A 27,401-nucleotide genomic window follows, 5' to 3' on the forward strand; every position below is an offset into this window, starting at 1 on the left:
GCATATCACATTACAATAGGGAGAAGGTGATTTCCTGTGGAGACTTAAAATTCTTCAGACTACAAATGAACCCATGCCTTTTTATAGAATAATCAATATTTTATTTTGCAAAAACACTTTGCATAAGTGCTTTAAAAGCCATGGCTAGTAAAAAAAATTTTGATCACTCATCATTTGTGCAGACTTATGTTGTTTTGTAAACATTCTTAAAATGGTTTCTTAACAGGAACACACATTCACTTTCTCACTTGCAGTGAGTGCTAAGTGATTGTGACATTTGCTTATATGTTAAGGCTATCTAAATAATTGATGTTGGTGAGATTTAACATGTATTCAGGAAATATAAGATAAAAATGAATTATATCATTGATCTTGACAACTTGAATTAAAGGTGGTGTGATGGCTTGGTTTGTGGAAGATGTTTCTACTGAAGCAATCTCCATAGGCCTCATTCCACAGTCATATTGAGAATCAAAACATAAGTCTATAAGATGTGTTACCACCTTATAGGAATTTTATCACCAGCTGTGAAAGCTGTTATTGTGACTTATGTAGCGTGAATACCGCAATCCTTTTAGATAGATGATAATAAGAATTTTAACATCTCAGTAGTAGATACAAGTTGAACACAACTAAAACTAACGTTTGCATCGAGGGAGATATTTTTAATGTAATGAACACAGGCAGCTATCCACACACAATTTATGGTAACACAAGGAGATTTAATCCCTTCTTAGATTGTAGTTATTATGAACAGCTAAAGATAAATGCTACATGACAAAGGGAAGAGTGCCTTTATGGACTTTCCGGACATACTATTTAATCATGCTAGTTAGTAAACTTGGTGATTTTTAGCGTATGAGTCGTTGTGGAGTAAGAAGACAATGGAGGGTGTTGAAGAAGTTTTAAGTGAGAAATATTAAGGCAAAGATTGTGTGGACTGGGAGCTGTAATTACTATCAGGAAATAGTTTATATTTTCTCAGTACACACTGTTTCTAGCTGTATTTTTCCCAAGTTGAAATTATATATATATATATACTGGCAAAATACCCACGCTTCGCAGTGGAGAAGTCGTGTGTTAAAGAAGTTATGAAAAAGAAAAGGAAACATTTTAAAAATATCGTAACATGATTGTCAATGTAATTGTTTTGTCACTGTTATGAGTGTTGCTGTCATCAAAGATTTGATTATCATTATTTCGTTGAATCAGGTTCGTATTTGGAGGATGTGTTGTGTTCAAGTTACATTCCGTGTTTGTCAACCGTTGTAAAGATAACAGGTTTCATTTATTGAAGTGTTCACTACCCAAATCGGTACTCGTGAATCTAAGATGTTTAACAGGCATTCCCGGTATTAAGTTGTGGATTTGCCTGTGAATATTTAGCGGCAGCGTGTCTATGAACTTAATTTAAACTTAAGCTTTACACCTTGCTTTCCTATTGATATGTCTACAAAGGCTTGTTCAGCTTCAGAGGGTTTGTTCCTTTCTTACTGCATCAATAAACAGCTCATCTTCCTCTTTATCTGAGACATCACACACTGCATGCACAGGTTTACCTTTCCCAGTCCTGCAAACTTTAGCTAAGTGGTTCAATTTACCACATTTTTTACACTGTCTTCCTTTAGCTGGACATTAAGTTCTTCCACCATGTGCTTTGTTTCCGCAGTAGCTGCACTTATGAATATGCTTGTATGCGTCACTCGCTTCATATTATTTTGCTGCCTTCTCAATTGTGTAATGGGTTCTTTGTTCAGGGCTCTTTGGAGCTCTTGCTTGTTGTCTGCGTACTGCGTTCACAGTCAGTTCACGTGAGCCACTCAGAGTACATGCATCGAAGGTTCTCAGCTGTGCTTGTGCTATCTCGTGCGATCTTGCGATGTCCACGGCTTTATTTAATGTTAGCTCAGACCTGGCATTTAAAGGTTTCTGTTGCACTTTCGCTGAGTTTATGCCAAACACTATTCTATCCCTGACCATCTCATCTTCGTTTGCATAAGCACAGTCCTTCACCAGCAATTTTAACTCCGTTACAAAGTGATCAAAAGTCTCGTTTATACCCTGCGTTTTCTCATTAAACTTGTATGTCGCGAATATCGTATTTGTCTTAGGCATGACAAATGCATCAAAACGTTCATAGTACGTTTTCAGTACCTTGGCTTCCTCCTGGGTGAGAGTCCATGTGTTAAAATGGCTCTTCCCTTTTCCCCAGTCCACAGGAGTGCGGCAGCGTGTCTATTCGATTGCTGCTGACGGACGGCCTTATATGGGCAGCCACTCAATTACGTGGGAGGCTTGGGTTTGGGGGACACAATATAGGCAGGCAGCCAACTACGTGGGAGGTGTGGTGATGGGGGAGCTGCAGGTTATGGCCGTATATATGTACGAAAGTAGGATTCAGTTATGACCGTTACTCATAGAATTTCAAAATGAAACCTGCTTAACTTTTGTAAGTAAGCTGTAAGGAATGAGCCTGCCAAATTTCAGCCTTCTACCTACACGGGAAGTTGGAGAATTAGTGATGAGTGAGTGAGTGAGTCAGTCAGTGAGGGCTTTGCCTTTTATTAGTATATATATTGTGAACTGGGACCCGGACACAGGCAGACGGACAACATAGTTCACCCAACACACGTTTATTTTTTAAATATTTACAATGCACGAACCCCAGTGCCTCTTGCACCGATTCCCCAAAGTCCAGGCCTCTCCGTCACTGTGCCTTTCTCTTGGCTGCCTCCCGTCCTCTCTCCAGCTCTGTCCTCTTCCACCTGACATCCACTAATGACTGGAGGGAGGTGGCCCCTTAAATGGGAACCCGGATGGGCTCCAGCTGCTTCCCGGCACTCTCCTTTGGACACACCCCTGTGTGGCGGAAGTGCCGGCTGTGCACCAGGAAGCCGTCCGGGTGTCTCCTATTCTCTTCCCCCCAGCACTTCCTGGTGTGGCGGAAGTGCTGGGCTCCAGGGTTCCTCAGGCACCTGGGCGCCGCCTGGCAGTGGCCACGGGCCCCTACAGGGTTGGGCTTCCAGGCCCTCTACCCGAGGCCCCCAACATAACCAGGACGGACGCCCCCTCTGGTCCTCCTGGGCGTCCCGGCCAGGGACCACAATATATATGAGAAAGAACTGTCATCTCTGTCTTGTCATGGAGCACAGTTTAAACTTTTGACTAAAGGGTGTTATTTCATGTCTAGAGGGCTCTAATAATGTTAACTGTGTGGGAGAGTTTATAAGGGCTTAAAATATATAAAAATAACCATACAAACATATGGTTTCTACTTCGCAGATTTTCATCTATCTGGAAGCAACCCCCGCGATCGAGGAGGGATTACTGTATATATATGTGTCTGTGTGTATATATACTATATATATATATATATATATATGTGTGTGTATGTATGTATGTATGTGTATGTGTGTATATATATGTATATTTATCTGTATGTATGTATGTGTATATGTTGTGGCAGTAGGGGGCACTAGTGCTCCCTTGAACCCTCAGGTACAACTCCAGACACCAGGTAAAAGTCCAAGACTTTTTATTCTTTTCCACCGTGCACAAAGCACCTTCCACACTACTCATATATTAAACCACAAAAACACTACCACAATATTCTCTCTCCTCGCCCAGACACTTTGCTCCTCTCCCACCCAGCACAGCTCAGTGTCTATACTGAGGCATTGTCTTTTTATAGCCCCTGACCCGGAGGCGTTCCTGTCCAATCAGACCACAGTTCCTTTTCCCTTCCGGGTCAGGGCAAACAGTCCTGTTCTTCACCCCGGGAGCACGTCGTTCCTTCCCGTCACATGACCGTGACGTACTCCCGGGTCATAAGGCACAAAAGAGCCCATAAGCCCCCCCACAGCGACTCCTGGTTGCCCCCAAGGTATCCAGCAGGGCTGTGTAAAAACACTACATAAGGCCCTGCTGTAACTCGGGGCACGATCCTGCTATCAGGAGAGCTCCTCCTGGCGGCCTGGGGGTGAGGGCCGGAGCACGAAGCCGGCAGTCCTCCACGCTGTATATATGTATATGTGTGTGTGTGTGTACTGTATGTGTGTATATGTATGTGTGTATATATGTTGATATGTGTATATATACGTATATATATGTAGATGTATATATATATATAGATATGTGTATGCGTAGATATGTGTATATGTAGATATGTATATATGTATATGTATATATTTTTATATGTGTCTGTGTCTGTGTGTGTGTGTGTGTGTATATATATATATGACAGCAACACTCATAACAGTGACAAAACAATTACATTGACAATCATGTTATGTTATTTTTAAAATGTTTCCTTTTCTTTTTCATAACTTCTTTAACACACTACTTCTCCGCTGTGAAGCGTGGGTATTTTGGTAGTATGTGTGTATATATATATATATATATATATATATATATATATATATATATATATATATATATATATATATATATATATATATATATAAAATTTTGGGACGCAAACCAGGCCATACCATTTATCCATCACCAGACAATGTAAACTGAATAAGAAAAAAAAGAAATGAAAAATGCGGAAATGCTCTGCTCTCCGGTCCAGGTTCCCTCCTATACATACAAGAGTCAGTCTTGTGTTCTGCTCTGCAGCTTGCTCTGGCCTTCCAAAAGACGCCTATCGTTAGGCTGCCCTTCCTTTATGGTAAAACCACAGAAAGGGGTGGGGCTAGGCGCCCTTATTGGTTGGTTTCTCTGAGCTGTGTTGGAAGAAAAGAAACAGGACAATGTCAACGATAGCTCCCCCTCTCGTCTCAGCGGGTTATTACACGTTTTCCAAGCCCTCAGAGGAGTCCTATAACGCCCATACATGACAATATATAAATATATACTGTATGTCTTATTATTCCTGTTTTCATATCACATTTTCATTTAGAGTGCTTCATACTACTGCTTTAAGCTGTAGAAAAGTGGTTTTGAAAAACAATCTTAGAGAGATAAATATATCTTTATTGTCATTGTCACTTTTATAAAAGAACAACAAAATTGAAGGTGCTGTTGACTCAATGTAAGGCATAAGAGTTAAAAAACAAGAACAGAAATAGTAATAAAAGTACATTACAAATATATACAAATTACACTTGCCATATATACAAATTGTACTGGTTAAATGTACAAATTGCGCTGGTTGACTTCAGGTCTACATTGCATATTTCGAGAATGACATGGAGCAGTTTTATTTGAGTTCAGGGCCATGATTGCTTTTGGATAAAAACTGTTTTTAAGGGTCCTGGTTTTCATTGCTCTGTATCTTTTGCCCGATGGCAAAAGCTGGAAGAGGCCATAACCAGGATGTGATGAATCCTGTGAAATGTCTATTGCTTTTTTTCGGCATCGGAAGGTGTAGATTTGTTCCAGAGTGGAGAGGGTACAGCCAATTGTTCTCTCTGCTGTCCTGACGACCCAGCGGAGCGCTTTCCTTTCTGAGGAAGTGCAGCTGCCGTATCACACACACAGTCCGTACGTGAGCACACTCTTGATGGAACAGTGATAAAAGGCAAGCAGCAGATTTTTTGGGAGATGGTTCTTTCTGAGGAGTCTCAGAAAATGCAGTCTCTTTTGCACCGTCTTCAGCAGCTCCTTGGTATTTGCGCTTCAGGTCAGGTCATCCTCCAGCTCAATGCCCAGAAATCTGAACACCAGTACCCTCTCCACACAGACCTCGCCAATGATGAGTGGCTGGATGTCAGTTTTGTTTTTTCTAAAGTCAATAGCAATCTCCTTCATTTTCGTGGTGTTGAGGAGCAGGTTATTGACTCTGCACCACTCTGATAGCTGCTCCACCTCGTCCCTGTATGCCAGCTCACCCTCCTTGCCTGAGATTAGTCTGAATACCGTTGTGTCGTCCGCGAACTTTATGATCTTGTGCTGTGATGTGTGGGAATACAGTCATATGTGTTGAGGGTGTAGAGGAGCCAGATGAGCACACAACCCTTTGGCGTCACGGTGTTGAGGCTGAGAAGAGTGGCGGTGTGGGAACCCAGCCTGACCCTGTGGGAGTGACCAGACAGGAGCTTGTACATTAGGTTACATTAGATTAGAGCTTGTACATTCTGTACATGTCTGCAAGGTTTTTTTTAGCTACGGTCATTTTTACTACATTTACTAAAATATTCAGATTCGGCTGATTTTCAATCCTTCTCTTCGTGGCTGATTTATTTTGAATGTGCCTTATGATGGATTGGTGCCCTGTCTAAAAATGGTTTCCCCCTTGTAACTGATGCTTTCTGGGGAAGGCTTCCACTCCCAAATATCCATAAAAAGCAGGATCAAGAGATGAATGGATATGAGCATTTAATTAAAACATGCCTTAATTAAAATCTACTCCAAGTGCACATTTTTTTTTATTAATTTTAATAAAATGTAAATAAAAAAACATACAATCAAATCAAATTTAACAAAAACAAAATTCAATATAAAATCCAATCGCCCAAAATGAAAGAAACAGAGGAGAGCCAGCCAACAAAGCAAATATCTGAAGCAGCAAGGAAGGAAGAATATCTTTTCTCCCAATAAAGAACAATATTCTAAATTGTTATTGATTAGATCCAGACACATTTTTAAAAGATTTGAACAGATCTTTTAATGAGAATTTGTTTTTTTCAATTTCAGATAGTATAGGAAAAATTCCTATAACTTGTCAACCTTCTTCAGAATAAGTTTGAGAACATATTCATGACATAACATTTAGGTGTGTTCGAGGGCTGTGTAGACACTGTAGCCTGCAATGGACTGAGATCAGTAGTTCAGTTCCATAACATTCTCAGCTCACTTCAAGGTTGCAGAGGCCAAAGGCTACCTTACCAGGACTGAGCAAAAAGCTGAAAACAGGCCTGGACAGGACTCTTTACCATCACAAAGACCACTCTCAAGCATAAACACACCCCACATTCACACATAGTGACAATTTGCAGTTGGCAATTAACATAACTGAAATATTAATAAAAAAATAAATACCCTTTTGTAATTAATTCCTTATTTGCTTGAGCATGTATGGCCATAGTAATTTTCATGAAATGGAACTTGAAAAGCTGTTCAGTTATGGCCATTATGGATATCAGGTGAAGGTGTCACTCTGATGGCAAATTATTGGATGACCAGATTTTTAAAGTCTTAAACTGGGACACTTGTGTAGCATGTATGCCCTTATATAAAGCCCATTCTTATTTGTTTAATGTCTGTTTTATATCTTCATCAGCAGTGAGGGTTCATTGCCGCATCCACCACACAACAAACTACCTGGATTAGGCATCACACAAAATTGAATTACAATCACAAATGCAGTATAAGTAATTTTTTCTAACTACTGTATATGTTGTATCTCAACGCTGCTTTAAAAATATACCAGCCTGAAAAGATGCTTTGCCAGCAAAATGACCCTCCCACACTTAGAAGCCTGAAGGAATAAAATTAAAAAAAAAAAAAAAAAGAACTGCACGGTCAACTTTCAGTATCAGCACTCCATTAACACACAGAATCCATCAGTGAACCTTTTCTGCTCAGGTTAACTTAATTACTTTAGTGACAGTTGCTTCTTCTTTTATAATGCTGGTATATCAAATCACAAAAAACACAACCCTGTATCGGAGGAAATCTTATTTTTCAGTCCTTTGGAACATCTCATAATATGATTATGCCCTTCACTAGCCAGGATTCAGACATGAAAAATTTTAGCCAAGGAATATTGGTTTTCAATAGTTAAGGGACACCGTTCTGGCAGACATGATGTATTATTCTGCAACATTTCTTGTGAGTATTACACTATTTGTTATATGTACAGATTGTTGACGAATATGTTAGTTTGTTTTAACTGAAAAAAGACAAATTTAAGATATTGTTATAAACCTGATTCAATACTGAAGTAGTTCTGTCATTTAGGGAACTCAAAAAGCTATTAGTTAAACAAGTGCATCACATCCTTTACCAATTTATTGTGAGACCACTTTCGGATATCTATATAGTATATGGAGTTTCGCTATCAACTGAATATCTCTTGAAGGCTCGGCTCATACCAGTAAATCTGTAACAAGAAAATATTTTTCTAAATACTAATTTATATACTCAGTTTGATCAATACTTTCAGAATGGTAACTCAAAGTTAAATTTAGCTGAATATCTACTTTGGAATAGAAATATTTCCAAAATCTGGAAAAAAAACACAGTCTGAAATTTTCCATTCTGTGGAACCATCTGTCTCCCATCCTGATTGCAGGGTTTTTCTTTTATTGCTCTCTATGATGCGAGAGCTTCTTTGTTGCCCCTGGTTTGCAGCTGTCAGGGAGCACTTAGCCATGATACCACACAGCAAATTTCAGGACTGAGAAAAACAGCGTTGTGACCCATATTTACTCATTAAAGGAGTGGAGTGGAATAGTCCGGCTCTGTATAGGAAGAGGGAGCTGGAAGAAAGCTCAGCCTCAAGTTGCACTCACAGAACTGTACCACTTGTAACTCAGAAGCGATCCCATCCAAAGGGCAGGGTTCTCCTTATCTTTCTCTGTATAATTCAAGAGCTTACTAAGGTCCCTAGTTTGCGGCTGGTAGAAAGTGATTAGCTTTAAAAATCACAGAGCAAATTTCTTGACTGAGACAAACACGTGGACAAACAAATTCTCTAATAGGCAACTTCTTGAGAGGAACAATATGAGTCCCTTTTGAAAACCAATTTATCACGACGAAAATAGTAGTGCAATCTTTAGATGGAAGAAGAGTGACAATAAAATCAACTGAGATTTCCTAAAAGGGTCAGTTGGTATGAAGAATTAGACCAACAGTGCTTGTGGTGTAGGTTTGACATCATATATTTCAAAGCTTTGTATACTTTTCTTAACATTCATCATAATAGTGATCCATCAAAGGCATTTTTAAATAGTTGTAACATTTTCCTCAAAATGAAATGACCAACAACAACAGAGTTAAGATTCCTTTCAAAATCATTGTCACTAAAGTCCTCTGGTACAGACTATATCCCAAAAGGAACCTGAGATAATTAACATTTTTCAGTTCAAGCCTTTTTAATTTAGGTTGTCAGTAGCTAACAATTCCTCAGAATCATTCATAACAGTGGTTGTCAAGCGTACAATGGAGAAAAGACAGAGTCTGACAATAAAGTCTGAATTGGGTATATTGACAGTGGTACAGTTAAAGGGCCTGGAAAATACAGTAGTTTAAAGGATTTGCACTGGCTGATGGTCTGGGGAAGATTGGGTGTGAGGGATAGGATATATAGGCAAGGTTAGACACAGACAAGGACAAGTCCAACACCAGATTGTGCCCAGGTGAAGACAGTCAGACACGTGTTTTGGGAGTGTAAGTGGACACAAGAAGTGTGGGTGAATGTGCACAAATTATTGATAAGTGTAACAGATTCTGTTTTTTGTCATATGGGTAATTTTGAAAGGGGAAGGTCTAGCTAGAAATGGCAGAAATTCAAGGGAGGCTTTTTTGAAATGGCTTGTTATTAGCCTATGAAAGAAGTACATTTGGGATGCCACGAGTATCCTGATAAAGAGGTTTGTGAAGTGGGTAAAAAACGATTTTGAAAAAGGACACCAATAAGAAAATAAAGAAGAATACTGAAAAGTGGGATTTCAAAGCTGCTATGGAGAGATGGAAAGGCCTGTGGCTATTGGGGGAATGAGGAATAAGGCTTTAATGGGAATTAATTTTAAACCAAAAAATATGTGAGTAGTATAGATGTTTGATCCAATGTAGTTAGGATATACAGGGGTGTGGAAATCCAACGACCAACTCATCCGACATGGGTAAATTGACCGTCGGACAAGCGTGTTTTTCTGGTTTCAGTTCTCCGTGGACAAGTGCAATTTTCTGGAGAAAGGAAGAATTATATGTGCTGTGCAGGGCACATTTTTACCACTACTTTCAAATTTTAAACATTTGGTTACGTATTTCGTGCGGAAACAGTCTACATGGCATGTTCTTCATGTCTCAAATTGATCTTTAATATTGTTTACAAAATAACAGCTGATTTTTCGAAGGGGAAGCACTCTTACGGTCTTACATAAGTATTTTACCCAATTATTTACACGTTTGGAGATGCGGCCATTTTTTTTCATGCCGACATTACGATGTAATTTGCTGATTTTTCATTACAACCGATAACTTTTATATATTATTGATAAAATTAATTGTTTCTACATAAAAATGCAGTCATTTTACTTACAATGCAAATGTTTTCACCACATAAAAAAGCTTGTTAGGCAGTTAATCTTTCCTAAATTTTGCGATTTCTCGTAGGTTTTGATATATTGAGGTGTTAAGAAATTTATTGCATGACAACATCAATTTTGATGAGCTGTCTATTTATCGTTTTTGATTAGAGAATTTTTCATATAAAAGAAGTTGGTTCCGCGCCGTCTGTTTATTTAAAAATAAAGAAGAAAACATTGTAACGGTTTCCAAATGTTATGAAATATCTATAAAAATCTTCAGACACGATTATTTTTTCCCGACAACATCGGTAATATTTACTTCTTTGGAAATGTATCATCTTGCGGAATTTCAAATACATCATTAGGAATTACCCGAGTAACCCATAATGTACTGTGGTAAGCATGTTTTTCTCGCTATATTTTATGTATACTGTACGTGTTGCTGAAACTGAAACAAGTAGCATCACGGATGAGAAATGGATCATTTCTTGATTAAAACTGGCACAACTCAGAGTTTCTGAAAACTCTGAGGTCTAAGTTTATAACTAGTTTTAATTTCAAGACGTTTATCATGTGGTGATTGGTTATGTGCAGAAAGAAAAAGGAAGAATAAAAAAAAAAGTGGAGGTTTAGTACGTCAGATAGAGACAGCATGCATTCAATACAGAAAGCCTGCTCAGAAGAACATCCATTGAATTCTGCGTTTGTGTCTCCGACCACCACATCACGAACCAAACATTTACATATTTCAGTTAAACCTGTGTGATACCCATTCATATATCCAGTTTTTTTAGCCTCGTCACACCTGCCATAAAGTTCTCTACACTGAACATAGACCTGGGGACCACTTAATGCAAGGGAGCAGCACTACAGCCACGCTACTGTGCACCCCGCCACCCATGTTTAATACATGCTTTAATGCATTTCATCGTGAAAAAGATATCAAGTATTTATTTTACTTTTCTGAATGTTCATACAGCAGGAATATCATGAAGTCAATGTGCCGCGATCGCTGCCGGCGCCTCTCAGTGCAAGAGGACGTCAGTTTAAGAAGCGCGTACAGATTAACAACTGGGTCGGGGAACACTTAATATAAAGCATTTAATGTGCTACATTAATTTATGACGGGGTTTGAGAAAATCTAGTAAATTAAACATTCATTTTAAGTTGAAGTTTAGTTTGCGACATTCTACTGACAAAATAAACTATGAGAATAAAGTGGAAATGTCGACATTAATCTCGACATTTACATTTTTTTTTTCTTCACACTGTGTATTTTTTTTCACTGTGGCCCTAATAGGCCTACGCTTCCATAAAAACTTGTGGACAATGAGGGCAAGAAAAGAAAAACAAAAGCTGACAGGGACCGTGAGTATGATAAAAAATGAAAATTATGATCTTTTCAATCGCAATGACTCAAAGAGTTTGCGTGGGTAAATGCAAACTACACTGACTCCGTTTTTTGCCAAATTTGCCGTCAGTATCCCCTTATTACCGACATCCACATTATTTGCCGGTAAAAAAGTCGAGAGAAAAGACACACTACTGTCGCATCAGCTGTCTGTGAAACACATTGCCTGTATGTCAAAGCATGAGTCTAAAAGTAAGAAAAAAGTTGGTTCAATTGAAAAAGCGTTTTCTAAAGTTTAACGCTCGGAGGTTGAGTGTTATGCTAGGCTGTTCAATACTGCTTCTTTAGATGAGTTTGACCCACTACCAGCTGTGGAATTCTGGCTGTCACCTGGCAACAGGCACATCACTCATAAAAAATATGAAAAGTCATCAGCATCCACTTCTGCAGGACCATCAGTCCAGGAACCATGCAGTTCAGCTCAAGCAGAAATGAACAGCATTCAGCCTATGCTGTCTGAGATGGTAAAGATTCTTGGAGGAGAAGATGTTGCAAGACAAAAGCTGAAGAACGTGGCAGAAAATGAATCAGGACTGTGTTCTGTTATGTAACTGTAATATGTGAAGCAGAACTAGAGTAGCTATAATGAAGGCATTGTTTATTAGTGAGTTAAAATGATAAGGGAATCTTTTATATAATGTTATAGAGCAAGGTGGCAAAATACTACTCCCTGAAAGAACTTTTTTCAGTTTTAAAATGGAAGGCAGTTTTGGTATCAATTAAAGAGATCAGAAAAAATAAACTTTTTTTCACTTTTGTTATTTGTTTATGGGCAAGTGAATTTAACTGGCGGACAAGTGGATTTTCTAAGTTTACTTGTCTGTGGACAAGTAGAAAAAAATTTGATTTCCACACCGTTGATATAGAGGGATGGATAATGGATGGATGGATACAGATGAGTTTTCCTTGTGTCGAGGAAGCTTTCAGGAAATACTGCCCCTATCTCAATACTAAAGTGTCAGCTTCCACTGTAAAAAAAGTGTATAATCAGGCTGTTGTATGATGGCTGTAGAGTTCAAGAAAACTTAATGACTTTTACAACAAACAAACTTTGTAGAAGCTTTAGTTTTTATGGCAGCAGTAGTACTATGTATCAAATTTAATGACACACACACTTCTCTAATTTAGAAAACATGTGATTACGGTGAACCTGTAACAATATGTCCTTCTCATGATCAACCTGTTTTTTCTAAATCCTTAGAATAAATGAAAATGTTACCAATTTATACCAAAACAAAAGCATCCAAAATTGTTATTGGCAAATGTTTGAAAAACCGTCAGTGCAGTAGCTAAGCCATTTTGCACTGATAAAATCTCATGATACACAGTTGCAGTATTAAAGGTAGCATAATCTTCATTTCATTTCAGGAAATGAATCAGATTATAGGTACTCTGAAAATCTAAATTAGTAAAAAAAAAATGCTGCAACTAACAGTTTTACTAAAGCAAACATTAGAAAAACCATTCTTTTTTTTCAACAAAATAGAGCCTTACTCTATTGGGCTGCTGGACAGTCTAATAAATCCATTTTTAAGGGTTTTCTTGAATGTAGTAATCTATGACTTTTACTTTAGGATGGGAAGGCACAAACATCATGCTTTAGGTAAAGGCCCTGTAAAATATTGATTGATCAATCACAGTTCTGATAAGGTGGGAACTCTGTAAGATTTTTGCTTATCAAAGACATCTAGAAAGTCTTTATATTCTGAAGAAAGGGTCCCAGCAACATGGCACTGGGTTATTGCCTAAGAATTTTTGCAGACAACCCAGAAAGCAAATTATAATCCAGAATTCAATTTCTCCAGTCCTCCAATTAACCTTCATGGAATGCTGCCAAAGCCATGGGAATTTGTAAATTAGCATACAGTAAGCTTGGAAGTCTGCGGCGGGCTTGCGCCCTGCCCAGGGTTTGTTTCCTGCCTGTGTTGGCTGGAATTGGCTCCAGCAGACCCCCGTGACCCTGTAGTTAGGATATAGCGGGTTGGATAATAGATGGATGGATAAGCTTGGAAGTGTCCAATACACAAAATGCACTCTAGTCAAATTAAAGCAATTTGCAAATGAAGTGGTGGAGTAAAATTTTAAATCACCCATTTACCATGATCTCCTATCTACTGTAATAATTCTTAACATAACCATTAGTTCCATTTTTCAAATGTCGATTTCTTGCAAAACTTAAAAACTTATCTAATCTAAAATCCTTTAGGGCTAATATATCAACTTTGTTATCGTTTTTCGCTTTTACCTGCTTTGCCAAGATGAACAATTGATTAGCAAGCCACTAGAGCAGAAGAAGGACCAGGATACAAATCCAAATAATCAGAAATGCAGGACAAGCAAAGGTCCTAATCAAAAGACCTTATGCAAAACCCAATACAGTACATAATCCTGACTCCTGGTCAAAAAAAAAACTCACAAAAGAAACTTTGAAGTGAACAAACTTGCCATCTCACATGAAGAACTACTTCTAGTATCCACAAATTGGAACATCGTAAGAATGAGTCTGCTACCTCAAGGACATCATTAGAAAGAACTTCTGCTAACAACGAAATGACAATGGGACAGCTGCAAACGGCTAAACTCCACAAAACCATAAGAATGGCAATGGCCAAAAAGATAATAAATAATATTAGGAACTACTGAATGTGTCAAAACCAAAATGTAAGTTAAAAAAAGAAAACCTTGTATTTTTAATAGTGCTATTGAACTATTCCTTGTGTGAATTGCATTAAACTGTTTTGTGTCAAAAAACTGAGCAGACAGGCTAAATCTTTCACTAAGATTGGTCCTATTGAGCTTCTTCCCCTCAATTTTTAAACTACTCTCTTTAAAATGCTTCAAACTAGTCTGAAATTCTTTCTTTAAAATAGTATTTACAGCAGGGCATTTTCTTTTTTCCTATACAAGCCTCTAAATTTACTCAAATATATGTTCACTTAAATGAGTGCTTTTAACTTTACTACAGAACAGTGGCTGTTCAAATTCAGAGAAAGACAGTGTAATCGTGGGATATGTAATTTTACTGGTTCCAGTATTTGTAAGGATGTTTAAATTACATTATTGAGCAATGGAGCAAAAATGGCAAAATCAGCAAAAATCAACAACTTAATTGGGAGTGAAAAAAGACATTGTCAGGAAAACCAAGGGTCAAAAAAAAAACAAGAAGACAAAATAGAAGATCATGAAAACCCACAAAAATTATTGATCAAGTTAGGTGGATTGGCAATGTATGTGTGTATGTTTTCACTTTGAGATGAGTTGGTTTAAAATGGTATGGTATAGTAACCTGGAAATAAACCTTAATTCTAAACAATTTCTACAAACAGAAATAAGACACTATGATTGCAGCAGTAACTGGATGGTGGCAAATGCCAGTGATGTAGTACAAAGCAATGCAAGTCATGTGGCTGAGCAAACTGTAAAAAACATACATGCTAAAAATACACTTAAAAAATTGCATCTCATTGAAGTCACTTTAAATAATGATAATAATAATAAAAATGTGACAAAACAAATGTGTCAAACAACTTTCTGGCATATACACTTATACTCCTGATATATCCATTATCAAAACTTGCTAAAATCATATCAGCATCACGGGGAACTGGAGCCTGTTGCTGGGCACAATTCAAGAACCAGCCCTAGGTGGACAGTAGGCCATGACAGATACAGTCACAGTCTTTCACACCCACAATCACTCACATGGAATCACAGAGTCAGTTAGTTATTCACAAACCCCCCTGTCACTAATTGGAGTCACCAATTAATCTTACACGCATGTATTTATGATGGTAAAAGTAGAATATTTGGATAACAGCCTCTATAGACACAAACAGAATTTGTGCCACTGACTCTGGAGCTGTCAGTTCAACAGTGTCTCACCATACCTCCACTTCCATAACACATTCATATTTATTTTGGAGGTGACTTGTTTTTATTTAATAACAAAATGCTATAGTAGTATAATATGGCTGCTTGCCCCTTTCCATCTATTTTCCTTTTATAACATTTCTGAGCAATTTATTATTTATATCCAAACTGATTCACTATCTTCAATTACCATTTACTGTTCATTCACCTTACCGCTTTTCTAAACAATTCCTTGTATGTGCCTCTATCAACAGCTCATACATTTCTACCTTTCTTTATAATTCTTAATTTTATTTTCACCTTTGAAGTTCTCAGTGATGTTATGCTACACGTTACGGTTTATTCTCACCCCATCTAATGTTATCTAAATTGGCATTAGTCTATCTGTTGACCTTTAAGTGTCTAAAAAATATTGAAGTGTGTGATTCAAACTGTGATTGGGTTTACATTTGTTTTATGGTAGTACCAGTACTTTTAAATGACATTTTGATACCTCAAGCAAGTAAAAACATTATCTTGTCAGTTGCATGATTTATTTACCTAAGCCTCCCATCTTCTGCTGCTGCACCACCTGGTATAATTTTTGTAATAAATATGCCAGGATCATCTCCAATGTGGGGGTTGTCAGTACCTCCAGCGATACTAAATCCCAACCCTGAGTTACCCTGCAAAAGAAAAATCCATATTAATTTTTATCATGATTCCAAACATTTCATTGTATTTTAAAATTGTTTTATTAAAGACAGTTTTTAAAACATTTAATTACATTTAGGTGTGATTGTGTTGCAACACAGCCACCTCATGAAAAATGACAGTATTAATCACACTAATACAACATTCTTTAGGCTACTCACCCTGGCAGAAGCACAACTCTTATTTAATGCCTGCTTTAATGCAATGTCAGATTTAATGTTACTATATTAAGAAACCATAGGAAGGCAGGTACTTGCTTGAACAACGTAAAGCTTTTTAAAGAGTATATTGAGCAAACATCACTTTCTTGAGATAATTCTACTAAAGAACTCAAATGAGACAGTGCAACAATTCTTGCTCTTAAAACAATAAGGTTCAGTCGAGGCTAGGTGTCCCACTTGCATTAAAGATCATTATAAACTATTTAGTAAGCTAAAGTCGTCTTATACTGTGCACATAACATAGCATTCTCTGATTCACTTAATCCTGTTCATGGTCATGGGAAATAACAGGCATTAGGCAGGAAAAAGACCCTGGATAGGACAGCAGTTTGTTGCAATACCCATTTACATCAGACAGAGCCAATTTCAAATTGGCAAGTAAATCTAACATGTTTGTCTTTTGAGTGTGGGAGGAATACTGCAGTACCCACAGAATTACCACACAAACATAGGAAAATATGTCAGCTCCACTTAGACAGCCAACATTTCAACACTATGATGCATGATACTTATTCAAACCAATAAAGATAAAATAAACAGAATCACTAAATTTGACCATCAGCATCTATACTGTAAATGAGAAAGATTTTTTAAAAATGTATTATCCCTCCCAGAATTTAGATCTTAATCTAGGAAAGGATAATTATAGACTTACCTACAGGAATTATATTTGAAAAAAATGGTTTCTTCTATCTTAACTCATATGTTTAAATACTATTGGACTTCTGTGTAATCTATGGTCAGGCCAAATGAAATATGATCAAATGCAAAAATGATACATTGTGTACCGCTTACCGCTGTACCTAACATACAATGACATTGATCCTGAGACTTATAAGTGCCTAGGGGAAAAGAGAACAAAGCTAAAGGGAACTAGAAGGACAGACTCAAGAATCCCACATATTTAGCAAAAGTGTGCTGTTAATAGCTAGTGGGTTATTCTAACTAATTCAGCTCTCTTCTTCAAATCAGTTTGAACTACGCTGCTCACAAAAATTATAGGAACACCTAAATCATCCATTGGATCTCAATGGACAAAATATTCAAGTAGAAAATCTTTACTGAGTAATACAGTGTAATTCATTGAGAATAAAATGATGTAACAATGGTCAATGGAAGCCAAAATCATCATCCCATTGAGGGCAGAGTTCAAAATCACACAGAAAATCAAAGTCAAAAATTGAAATCACAGGCTGATCCAACTTGCGTGAATTTAATCACAGCAATTCATAATGTAACAGTATTGTGTACAGCCCCCAGATCATGCTCCTGATGAGACAGCGTATGGTTTCCTGGGTAATGTCCTCACAGACCTGGATTAGGGCATCATCAGTGAGTTCCTGGACAGTCTGTGGTGCTATTTGGCGGAGTCGAATGCATCGATACATTACATCTCAGAGGTTCTCAACTAGATTCAGGTCATGGGAACATATGGGCTAGTAAATGGCATCAATGCCTTTGTCATCCAAGAACTGCCTACATATTCTGGCTACATGGGGCCGGGCATTGTCCTGCACCAGGAGGCACCCTGGGCCCACTGCATCAGTGCAAGTCTGACAATGGCTCTGAGGATTTTATACCAGTACTAACAACAGTCAGGGTACTGTATCCTAGCACGTGGAGGTCTGTGTGATCATCCAAGGGTATACCTTCCCAGACCTTCACTAACCCATCACCAAACCGGTCATGCTGGATGATGTTGCTGCGTAAAGTTCATCACAATGTCTACAGACTCTTTCATGTCTCTCACGTGTGCTCACTGTGAACCTGACCTCATCTGTGAAGAGAACAAGGGGCCAATGGGGAAGCTGCCAATTGTGATTTTCTATGGTGAATGCCAATCAAGCTGCATAGTGATGGGCTGTAAGCACAGGTTCCACTAGTGGACACTGTGCCCTTGTGCCACCCTCTTGGAGTATGTTTCTGACAGTTCAGTTAGAAACATGCACACCAGTAGCCAGTTGATAGTCATTTTGTAGGACTATGGCAGTGCGCCTCCTGTTCCTCTTCACACAAAAGTGCAGATACCAGTCCTGCTAGTGGGCTGATGCCCTTCTATGGACCTGTGTAGCTCTCCTCCTTTAAATGACCCATCTACTGGTATCTCATCCACCCTCTTGAGACTGTACTATTAGAAACAGCAATTTTTGCAATGACATGTATGGATGTGCCATCCTGGAGGAGCTGGACTACCTGTGCAACCTGAATTGGTTGCAGGTAACACCTCATGCTACCAGCTGTGACAAGGACTCTAGCAAAAAGCAGAACTAGAGAAGAATCAGTCAGGTTTAGAGCAATTTTCTGTGACCGTCATTTGTAAAACCATTCCCTTTTTCAGCGTTGTCTAGCTGTTGAAGTTGACTCATAAACGCTTATGATTCCTAAATGCACAGATTATTATCCCTGAACCTTAAATGACTTAGTGTTAGATTGTGATGATTAAGTGTTCTTTAATTCTTTGAGTGGTATGTATTAAAAATTTCAATCATGGAGATTCAAAATAAATTGGTGCATATATGGGTAGGGATAGGGTATAATTTTGCAGTATTGCTTTCATTCAGTATAACCATGACTTAAACAGTTTTTGATAACATGCTTTTCAATGATAATGGTGAAAGTGAAAATGATCAGTATAGATGAAGACAAAGACCAACTAATGCAATATATTATTTGACTAAAATGTGACTTAAAAAGAACAGGAAGTAAGCTTATAAGAAAATGTGTTTAGTTTTAGTGTAGGGGGATGTTGGAGTCCTCCATATTAAATTATATACTAGACTTACAATAAGTACTGAATCTCAAACAAGAAATCTTTCCCTTAAACTCAAACTGCAGAGCAGATCAAAGATTTTTCAAAGGAATAGTTATCAAAACTGAAAACAGTTAGAAACAATCCTAATAATCGAGGTAAGATAAGGAGCTGTGGAAGTTCAGGTTATCAAAAATTCACAAGAATTACTCCAGAAAATGAATAAGGGAAAACCTGTTTTGGCAGATTGCTGGGGTCCTTACCCGGCCGGGATGCCTCGAAAGACCGGAAAGGGGCATGTATAGCTTCCGGGCCACAAGGGGGGAAACTGCCCTGGACTAAGAGAGGACCATGGGAGAGGAGGGAAAAGATTTTAACCCGTTGGGATCCGTGGCCACCGCCAGGGGGCGCCTTAAGCCTCGTCGGACCCGGAGAACTGTTACTTCTGCCACACCAGGCAAGATGGCAGATGAACCTGCCAGGGAAGCCCAGAGTGCTTCCGGTGCAAAGGGCAGCACTTCCGCCACACCAGGAAGTGCTGTCAGAAGGCCGTAATCAGCCACCTGGAGCAAATCCGGGCGACAATAAAAGGGGCTGCCTTCCTACAGTACGGGAGCTAGAGACGGGAGTGGGGGCAGGACAAAGCTCCCAGGAGGAAACAGGCAGCCAAGGACTGAGGAAAAGAGTCGGATTATTGTGGTGATTAATAGCTGAGTGCATTGTGTGGTGTTTGGGACTGAAACCTGTGATTATTTGTAGTGAATAAACGTCTGTCTTTTTATAAAGATGTGGTATCCAGTGTTCGGGCAAGTCTCACAGTCTATATGTTAAATTTATCAACCACATTTTCTGTATTATAGTCATTCCTGGGGGTTAGAGGCTACATGTCAGTGATAGTACAACAGTTACAGACTGCAAGGGCTGAAACAGATAATTTCATTAATTTTTTAGTTATCAGTGAATTTGAATACGATGCAGACTTTCATGTGTTAGTCTTTTCAAATGCAGACTGGAAAAACTAAAATTCCTTGATTATATCAAGTTAGTTTGTAACATTCAATATTATTTGGGAAGGGAGGACAGAAAAACAGACGGAAAGCAGAAGGAATGATTTCTTTTACATTAAAAAAATCAATAAAGTTAGAAAATGTACACACTGAGTAACATTTAGGCATGTGATTGTTTGTAATTCTATTCAACAGTATTTGTAAATTACTACCAAGTCTCCATTCTTAATCATTTTTGGACAAAAGACATTTTCTGGTAAGATGAAGCACTTAAATCAGGTTTAAGGGGTGTGATAGATGTTAGCAAGAAAGTCAACCGCACCAGGCTAAAATCAGTGTGTCATTGTTTTCCACCTTTTCAGTAACAGTCAGATAGATAGATTTGTCTGATAATGGTATGGGATGTATGATTCTTGATTGTAATCAGCAACTGTGTGTACTTCCATATCCTGGCCCCAAAGATCTAGGTACTGTGGTAGCTAATCGTTTTGGTCATAACCTCTGTAGTTGGTCATGGTTTTAAGGACAGAGGACAGCCAGCAAATATATCTTTAGACACAGTAGAAAAGGAAGCCCCTGGCTCATCATTAGGCAGGAAAGACGCTAAAGAAATACTCACTGAGATACTGAAATGTAACCAGATTTTTTCAATTTTGCCCATAAATGAGCAATACTTTCTACAGCATTGATAGTTTTAGTTTATTTTAAGTTGCTTTTTTCACTTTAACAGGAGGAAAGACAGTTTTTTTTTTTGGCAAAGTTAGGCCTTTTGGATATGTCAGAATATCGAGCACCAGGAGTTTTGTGAAAAAAATGGATACCCTTGAACCTTGGACAACATTAGGACTTGGCACAATATGCAGTACTCTTCACAAGTGCAGTTTGTACCTGCCACAGAATATTTTGTGGAACAACGTAGTGAGAAGAATAAATAGAGGGGGAAAAACCATGGAGGAAGGATGAAACAAAATTCCACACATTAAATTAAGTACTTACCCTGCAAAATAAATGAGTAAAAGTGAATGTGTAATTCTTTTGTTATGTTTCAGACCTGCATATTCCAGTACAAGATTTCTAAAAGCTAGAGCCCTGTGCACTAGATAGAATTCAGCCTTACACACAAACACACATTGGGCCAATTCTGATTCTGAATTAACCTAATCTTCCTTGTCTTTGGAGAGGGAGGAAACTGAGGTGCCCAGGCTAAACCTCTTGGAAAAAGGTAAAACAATGTTGCTTGCTCTGATATGCAATATGTGCTCTGTTCAGCAACACTTTCTGCTGTGTTGTTCTGCCATATAGTGTATTGTCCTTGCATGTTTCTGCACATGTGGGACTATTAGCAACAGGTTTTTATTGTACTGTAAAATATAATCATAGTAAATTGTATTGAATTGAAGCAGTTAAACCCGTAAAGTTGACACAGACAGAGGTTGGATATGAAGAGGTACAAACAAATGGTGCTGAGCAATACTGCAACCATATTTCTGACTTAAAGAAACTTCCAGGGAATGTTTATATTCAGATTTCTGTTAAACATTTAAATAGATAAACATTTTTACAATGAAAGGATTTTAAGACATAAGAGGTCTGTGTGTGACAAGGCAACTAAGGACTCTAACCACACCTTCTCAAGAGCGCAACTGTTATTGATCTTGTCACTGCACTATGTCCAATTACACAACTAAAAAATCATAGCCCATATCAGATTTACTGACTGTACACCAATAATCAGGCACAGTCGTGCTTGCTCCTTTTTCTGACAGACAGTAGCATGTTACCTAATGCTATATAAAGGGTTAACAGCAGCAGAGTTCAACAGCAACATTTGCCCTTTAATTCTTTTTTTTCCATTTTGTTATGGTATGTAATATACAAGACATCACACAGATGAGGTTCTCTTCAGTTTGTGAGGTTCAAAACATGCATGTTCCTTACCTTGTCAAAACATTCTATGAATTGTACTGTGGATGAGCATTTATTTGTTTATTTGGTTGTCAACGCTCCTGTGTATACAGCCTGCCCCTCTGGCTAATGAGAAAACCAAACACGTTTGATTTTATCCTAGCCAGTCACAGACTAGTTGGTCTCAGTTGTCAGGTGTGTCACATTTGATGATTATCTTCATGACCCCACTGACGGTCTCTGAGTAACTAAGATTATGTAAATGAAGGCTATGACTGAAAATCACTGTAAAAGATGTTTAATGTGACATGGGCTTTACTAAAAAAGACAAAGATAGACCCTGACCTGTAGCTTTAATGTCTCAAGCAAACCATTGCTTGCAATTTGAGAAAAATAATGACCATCTGTTGAGATCACTTTAATTCAGGTGGAAAATAAAAAAGTGATACCTTGCAATGCTAGAAAGATGCAAGCAGATAGATTCCACAGAGAAACAGGAAGACTTTCACAGACTGAGTAAGTGTAGTAACTGCTGTAATGATTTCATGATAACTTGCACAAGCAGGTGAGATTTAACACTCTCAAGTGCTATAGCGTATGTGGACTTTGTCCTATTATTTAATATCTGAGCTGTAAACATTTAAGGTAAAAGGCGTCAAAATCCTACACTACAATATCACATGCATTTAAAATTGTATTATAAAATATTTTATTAGCTTCATACACTAGAATGCTGTACTCACCCTTTCCAGTGTGATTTCTTCAAACTCATATTCAATTTCTGTTCCATTCACCTGAAATAAAAAAAAATAAATTATATTTATTCCAGATTAATATCAAAGCCAGCATATAAAATGAAGGAAATTATAAATTGGGAAAGGTTATTATAGCCATAAGGTTAAAAATCTGCTATATTTTATTTTTATTTTGCAAACATCTCACCATTTTTCTTATACTGCTCAAGGCTCTTCAATATTAAGACTAATCTAAATAATTAACCTTGTAGTGAAGCTATTTATCCGATGATTTGTAGCACCTTATCCATTTTTCTTTTCTTTTAATGTAGCTCTGCCTTTTTCATTCATAAGAGACCACAAGCAAACAACAGTACGTGAACCTTTTTATTGATAAGTAAAATTTTTATTCAGTGAACAAGCAGTCAGGGCCACTCAAATCTCTTCAGAAGGTGGAAGTAGATTAAAAGAAAGTAAATTAAATACACTGTTAGAATACTAATATTAAGATGTAGCTTGCCTGCTGTGCATACAATATGTGACTAAAGAAAGGGGTTGTGGATTTAAAAGGGTCCTGCATTTCAGCAGCTTCATGTGAGATTAAAAAGGCAGAACAATTCCAAATACTAGCTTTAGATGGTTCAATTATTTCATTCTGAGACATGAAATGTTATCCACTATTGAAACTGCTTTTATAGTATATTGAAACAGAGCAGACATAATATTTTAATAGGTATTATTGTTATTGCTGTTAAAATTGTACATTTCTGCTTTCTTCCACTTTCAGTGTGAGTATCAGATCAACTGAGAGAAAAGGGAGTTTATGCCACCATGCAGGTTCCTCTGCACCCATAGAATTTATAGAGGAATCTACAGGATCAATACTCACGGCTTCTGTGATAAATCATTAGTATCTAGTACATTTCAATGCCTCATCATCACTTTGTAAATCAAAGGCAAACAAAATCAATACCATAAATAGTTTTTTCCCAGAAAAAGACATAAAATAAACAATTAGGACCTTTTACAACTTTAGCTTCAATCAGTGATGTCTCACGTATATTGTTATTCTACTTTTGTAAATGTTATCCCACGCAGCACTAAAGTGCTTAATACAAAATACTAGTCTATTATGCAATGAACATAAATATGTCAGAAATTAAAATGTCTGAAATTGTTGCACAGTGACCTTAAAGTCAGATTTAAATTACAAGTTAGATCTAATGCAGCTCTTTTGATGTACATTATATACTACACATACTTTTGAGTGTTTCGAAGGAAAAAAGCCACCATTTTCATAATATTTTTAAATTACACATATTCAAACAGATATGGTATAGGAAAAATAGTAATTTGGACAGGATGGATTACACATTTTTTTTTTTACATGCTACTCAAGAACAGTAGTTACTGAAAGATTGAAGTCATTTTAAACTATACATGTGATATATACTAAAGAAGAATTGTTATAGTGCAATAAATACCTTGTCACAGGAGGCTGGGGGACAGACCCAGCCGGGACACCTGGAAGGACCGGGAGGTGGCTTATACGTCCCCCGGGCCATGAGGGGGCAACCGCCCTGAATCTTGAGGGGACCATGGGAGAGGAGCAAGGAGGCTCCAGCCCATTGGGGCCCGTGGCCTCTGCCAGGGGGCGCCCCGAGCCTCAGAGAGCCCGGGAAACATTAACTTCCGTCACACCCAGGAAGATAGAGGAAAATCCTTCCAGGGACACCCAGAGTGCTTCTGGGTGCAAGAGCAGCACTTCTGCCACACCACGAAGTGCTGCCAGAAGGACGTCATCAGGCACCTGGAGCACATCCAGGTGGAAATAAAAGGGGCCGCCTCCCTACAATAAGGGAGCGAGAGTTGGGAGTGGGAGCAGGACGAAGCTCCCATGGAGAGTGGAAAGGTGGCCCACGGACAGTGAGAGAGAGGCCCGTATTAAGGGTAATTGGTACTGGGAGCACTGTGTGCTGTGTGGGACAGTGTTTTGTTGTAAATAAACGTGTGCTTTTTGATAAAGATGTGGCCTCAGTCTGATGGTGTCCAGGTGTATCTCACAACCTGTTGTTATCTGCAGCTAAAGGTATTTAATGAAGAATAAGCTATTTCAAACTGTACAATTTTAACAATACCTTTTGAAATCAAAATGAACAAAAAAGTCATTACAATATATTTTTTTTTCAGGAGGGTAGTATAGATGTTTTCATTTGATTCATAAAAGGAACTAATACACATTTGTAGCGCTGCAGATATTGTGAATTTTAAAGAACTTTGTTTCTGTTAGCAAGTGGAGTAAACCTATATCCAACCACGAATTAATGATAATAAATGTGTTTGAGCAAACAATGCCTCTTTGCTAAAAGCCAATAGTCATATGCAATTTGAAGAACAATTTGGAATAACCATGAAATTCCTCACAATGCTGAAATGTGTGGTATGGTGGTATTCCCAGTCAATCAGTCAGTCAGTCATTATCCAACCCGCTATATCCTAACACAGGGTCACGGGGGCCTGCTGGAGCCAATCCCAGCTAACACAGGGCACAAGGCAGGAATAAATCCCGGGTAGGGCACCAGCCCACTGCAGGGTGCACACACACACACACACACCCACACACCAAGCACATACTAGGGACAATTTAGAATCCACAATGCACCTAACCACCATGTCTTTGGACTGTGAGAGGAAACCCATGCAGACACGGGGAGGACATGCAAACTCCACGCATGAAGGACCCAGGAAGCAAACCCAGGACTTTTTACTGTGAGGCAGCAGTGCTACCATTGCGCCACCGTGCCACCCCCCATTTATTGTCACACATATAAATGAAAAATGACATCGCCTGCCTTAGATTATGGATTCATAATTCACAATATGCAAATACACTTATTACTTAATAGTCCAGTAGTGTTTACCAGAGTAAGGCAAAGAAAAAAAAAAAATGTCATTAAAGAGAATTGGCACAGGACATGCAGCAATGTATCTCTGAATTTGCACTGCTGTGAAGGAAATTCCAGAATACATTAATTTGGAAGGAGATTTTTCTAGACTAGTACAAAAAAAGCAAAATTACATTAAGTACAGTCCTTGTAAAATTATAATTAACTGTTTGCATGTACTATTGTTGATTGTTATCTTTATGATTGACTCTTTTATATATTAAATGAGAATTATTTTTACAGTTACTTTTCCAGTTCAAGTTTGGTGGTGGGAAAGACCTTGTCTCTCATACTGAGACAACCTAACTATATGGTGAAAATATAGAATCACAAAAAAAGAGGAAAATATACACATATGCATATGGATGAAATCAAACAAAAATTGAAAAAAAGCTGTTAGATAATAATGTTGGTTGCTGAGTATTATATCAACAATTATACACATTTATGTATAGTGCACTAGCAAGCACCAAAAATATTTTTAAATAACTGAAAACCATTTACATTAGTATTTGATACTAATAATCAAAAACGTATCCAAACATTCATTCAAGTCTGAGGTAGCCAATGATGCCTAGATACACAACTGAGGATGTGTCCCAAACCAAGCAACTTCCTAAAGTGGACAGCATAAAGAGAAATCAGACCCACCCAGGGGTCAAGTCAGTGCTGAAACTTCAGGTATTGTAACATCCCATCGTATACACCAATATGTGTGGACAGAATCATAACAAGACTGTAGAGTACTAGCTTTTGATGTTTATGATTTTATTAAAGCACCTGGATAATGCCAATTGCAAAATTCTACACTTTATCTTTTAAGAAAAAACATTATATTTATAATGCCAACAGGTTACAGCTCAAGATGGAGAACAATTGTCAGAGGCTTTTTATGCTCTCTGTGCATCAACTGCTGTGTGGATAATGATGTGTTTTACTTAAAATATGTGTGATTTTTCAGGCTCTGAGTTGATAATGTGATATACTAAAACAGAATCAAGCACACTTATACAACTAATTTATAGACCTCCTAGGCCATGCTTCTTACTCCTCTCTGCATTTAGCAACCTTTACTTAAGCAATAGCCTATGAAAGATTTGCTCAGTACTTTTAATATTTGCAGAGACATGGAAAGAGGCACACTTATCTATTATTTCCAGCCTGTTCTCTAAAGAGTTACAGTGAACCTCCAAAAGTCTGATACGTACAATGAGATGCTAGGTCTAATTATTACTTGTATTAATATGTAAAATACTGTAGAATTATCTCTCCACTAAATGAAAGTTTTAAGATACCATTTAATTATCTGACATTGCCAAAAGTTCAGAGTTTAAAAATGACTGCAACAACTAAACCATGACATCATAATTCATTGCTATTATCTGCAAATTAAACATTATCATTAGCTTATCCATGATGAATATGTCAAATATGATTGCCGATGATATCTGAATCAAGATTTTGATTTGTGTATACGATTCTGTCAAAAGAAAGGAAGTCAAAGAAAAAATATATTAACCATCAATGTTTTAATTGCATGTACTCTTAAATCACAATATCAAAAAATAGAGGAAAGATGGATAATATCGAAACTACTGTACATGTTTACTGTCATAGACTACAAGTAAAAAGGTTATAAAAAGCTCAGTATATGGTCAGTTCAGAGT

The 27,401-nt window shown here is 37.8% G+C and overlaps 1 protein-coding gene across 30 annotated transcripts in view; it reads right to left on the bottom strand.

The window, feature by feature from the left end:
• dlg2 (discs, large homolog 2 (Drosophila)) overlaps positions 1-27,401 on the bottom strand; it is a 1,682,723-nt gene that overhangs the window by 345,743 nt on the left and 1,309,579 nt on the right. For all 30 annotated transcript variants that reach the window (XM_039744362.1, XM_039744355.1, XM_039744358.1 and 27 more), the window contains 2 exons: positions 22,799-22,849; positions 16,021-16,145 (listed from right to left, as the gene is read on the bottom strand). In XM_039744362.1, the coding sequence (XP_039600296.1) occupies positions 16,021-16,145; positions 22,799-22,849 (176 nt within the window). The remainder of the gene's footprint in view (positions 1-16,020; positions 16,146-22,798; positions 22,850-27,401) is intronic.

Source organism: Polypterus senegalus, chromosome 2, assembly GCF_016835505.1.
Source record: "Polypterus senegalus isolate Bchr_013 chromosome 2, ASM1683550v1, whole genome shotgun sequence".
NCBI lineage: Eukaryota > Metazoa > Chordata > Cladistia > Polypteriformes > Polypteridae > Polypterus > Polypterus senegalus.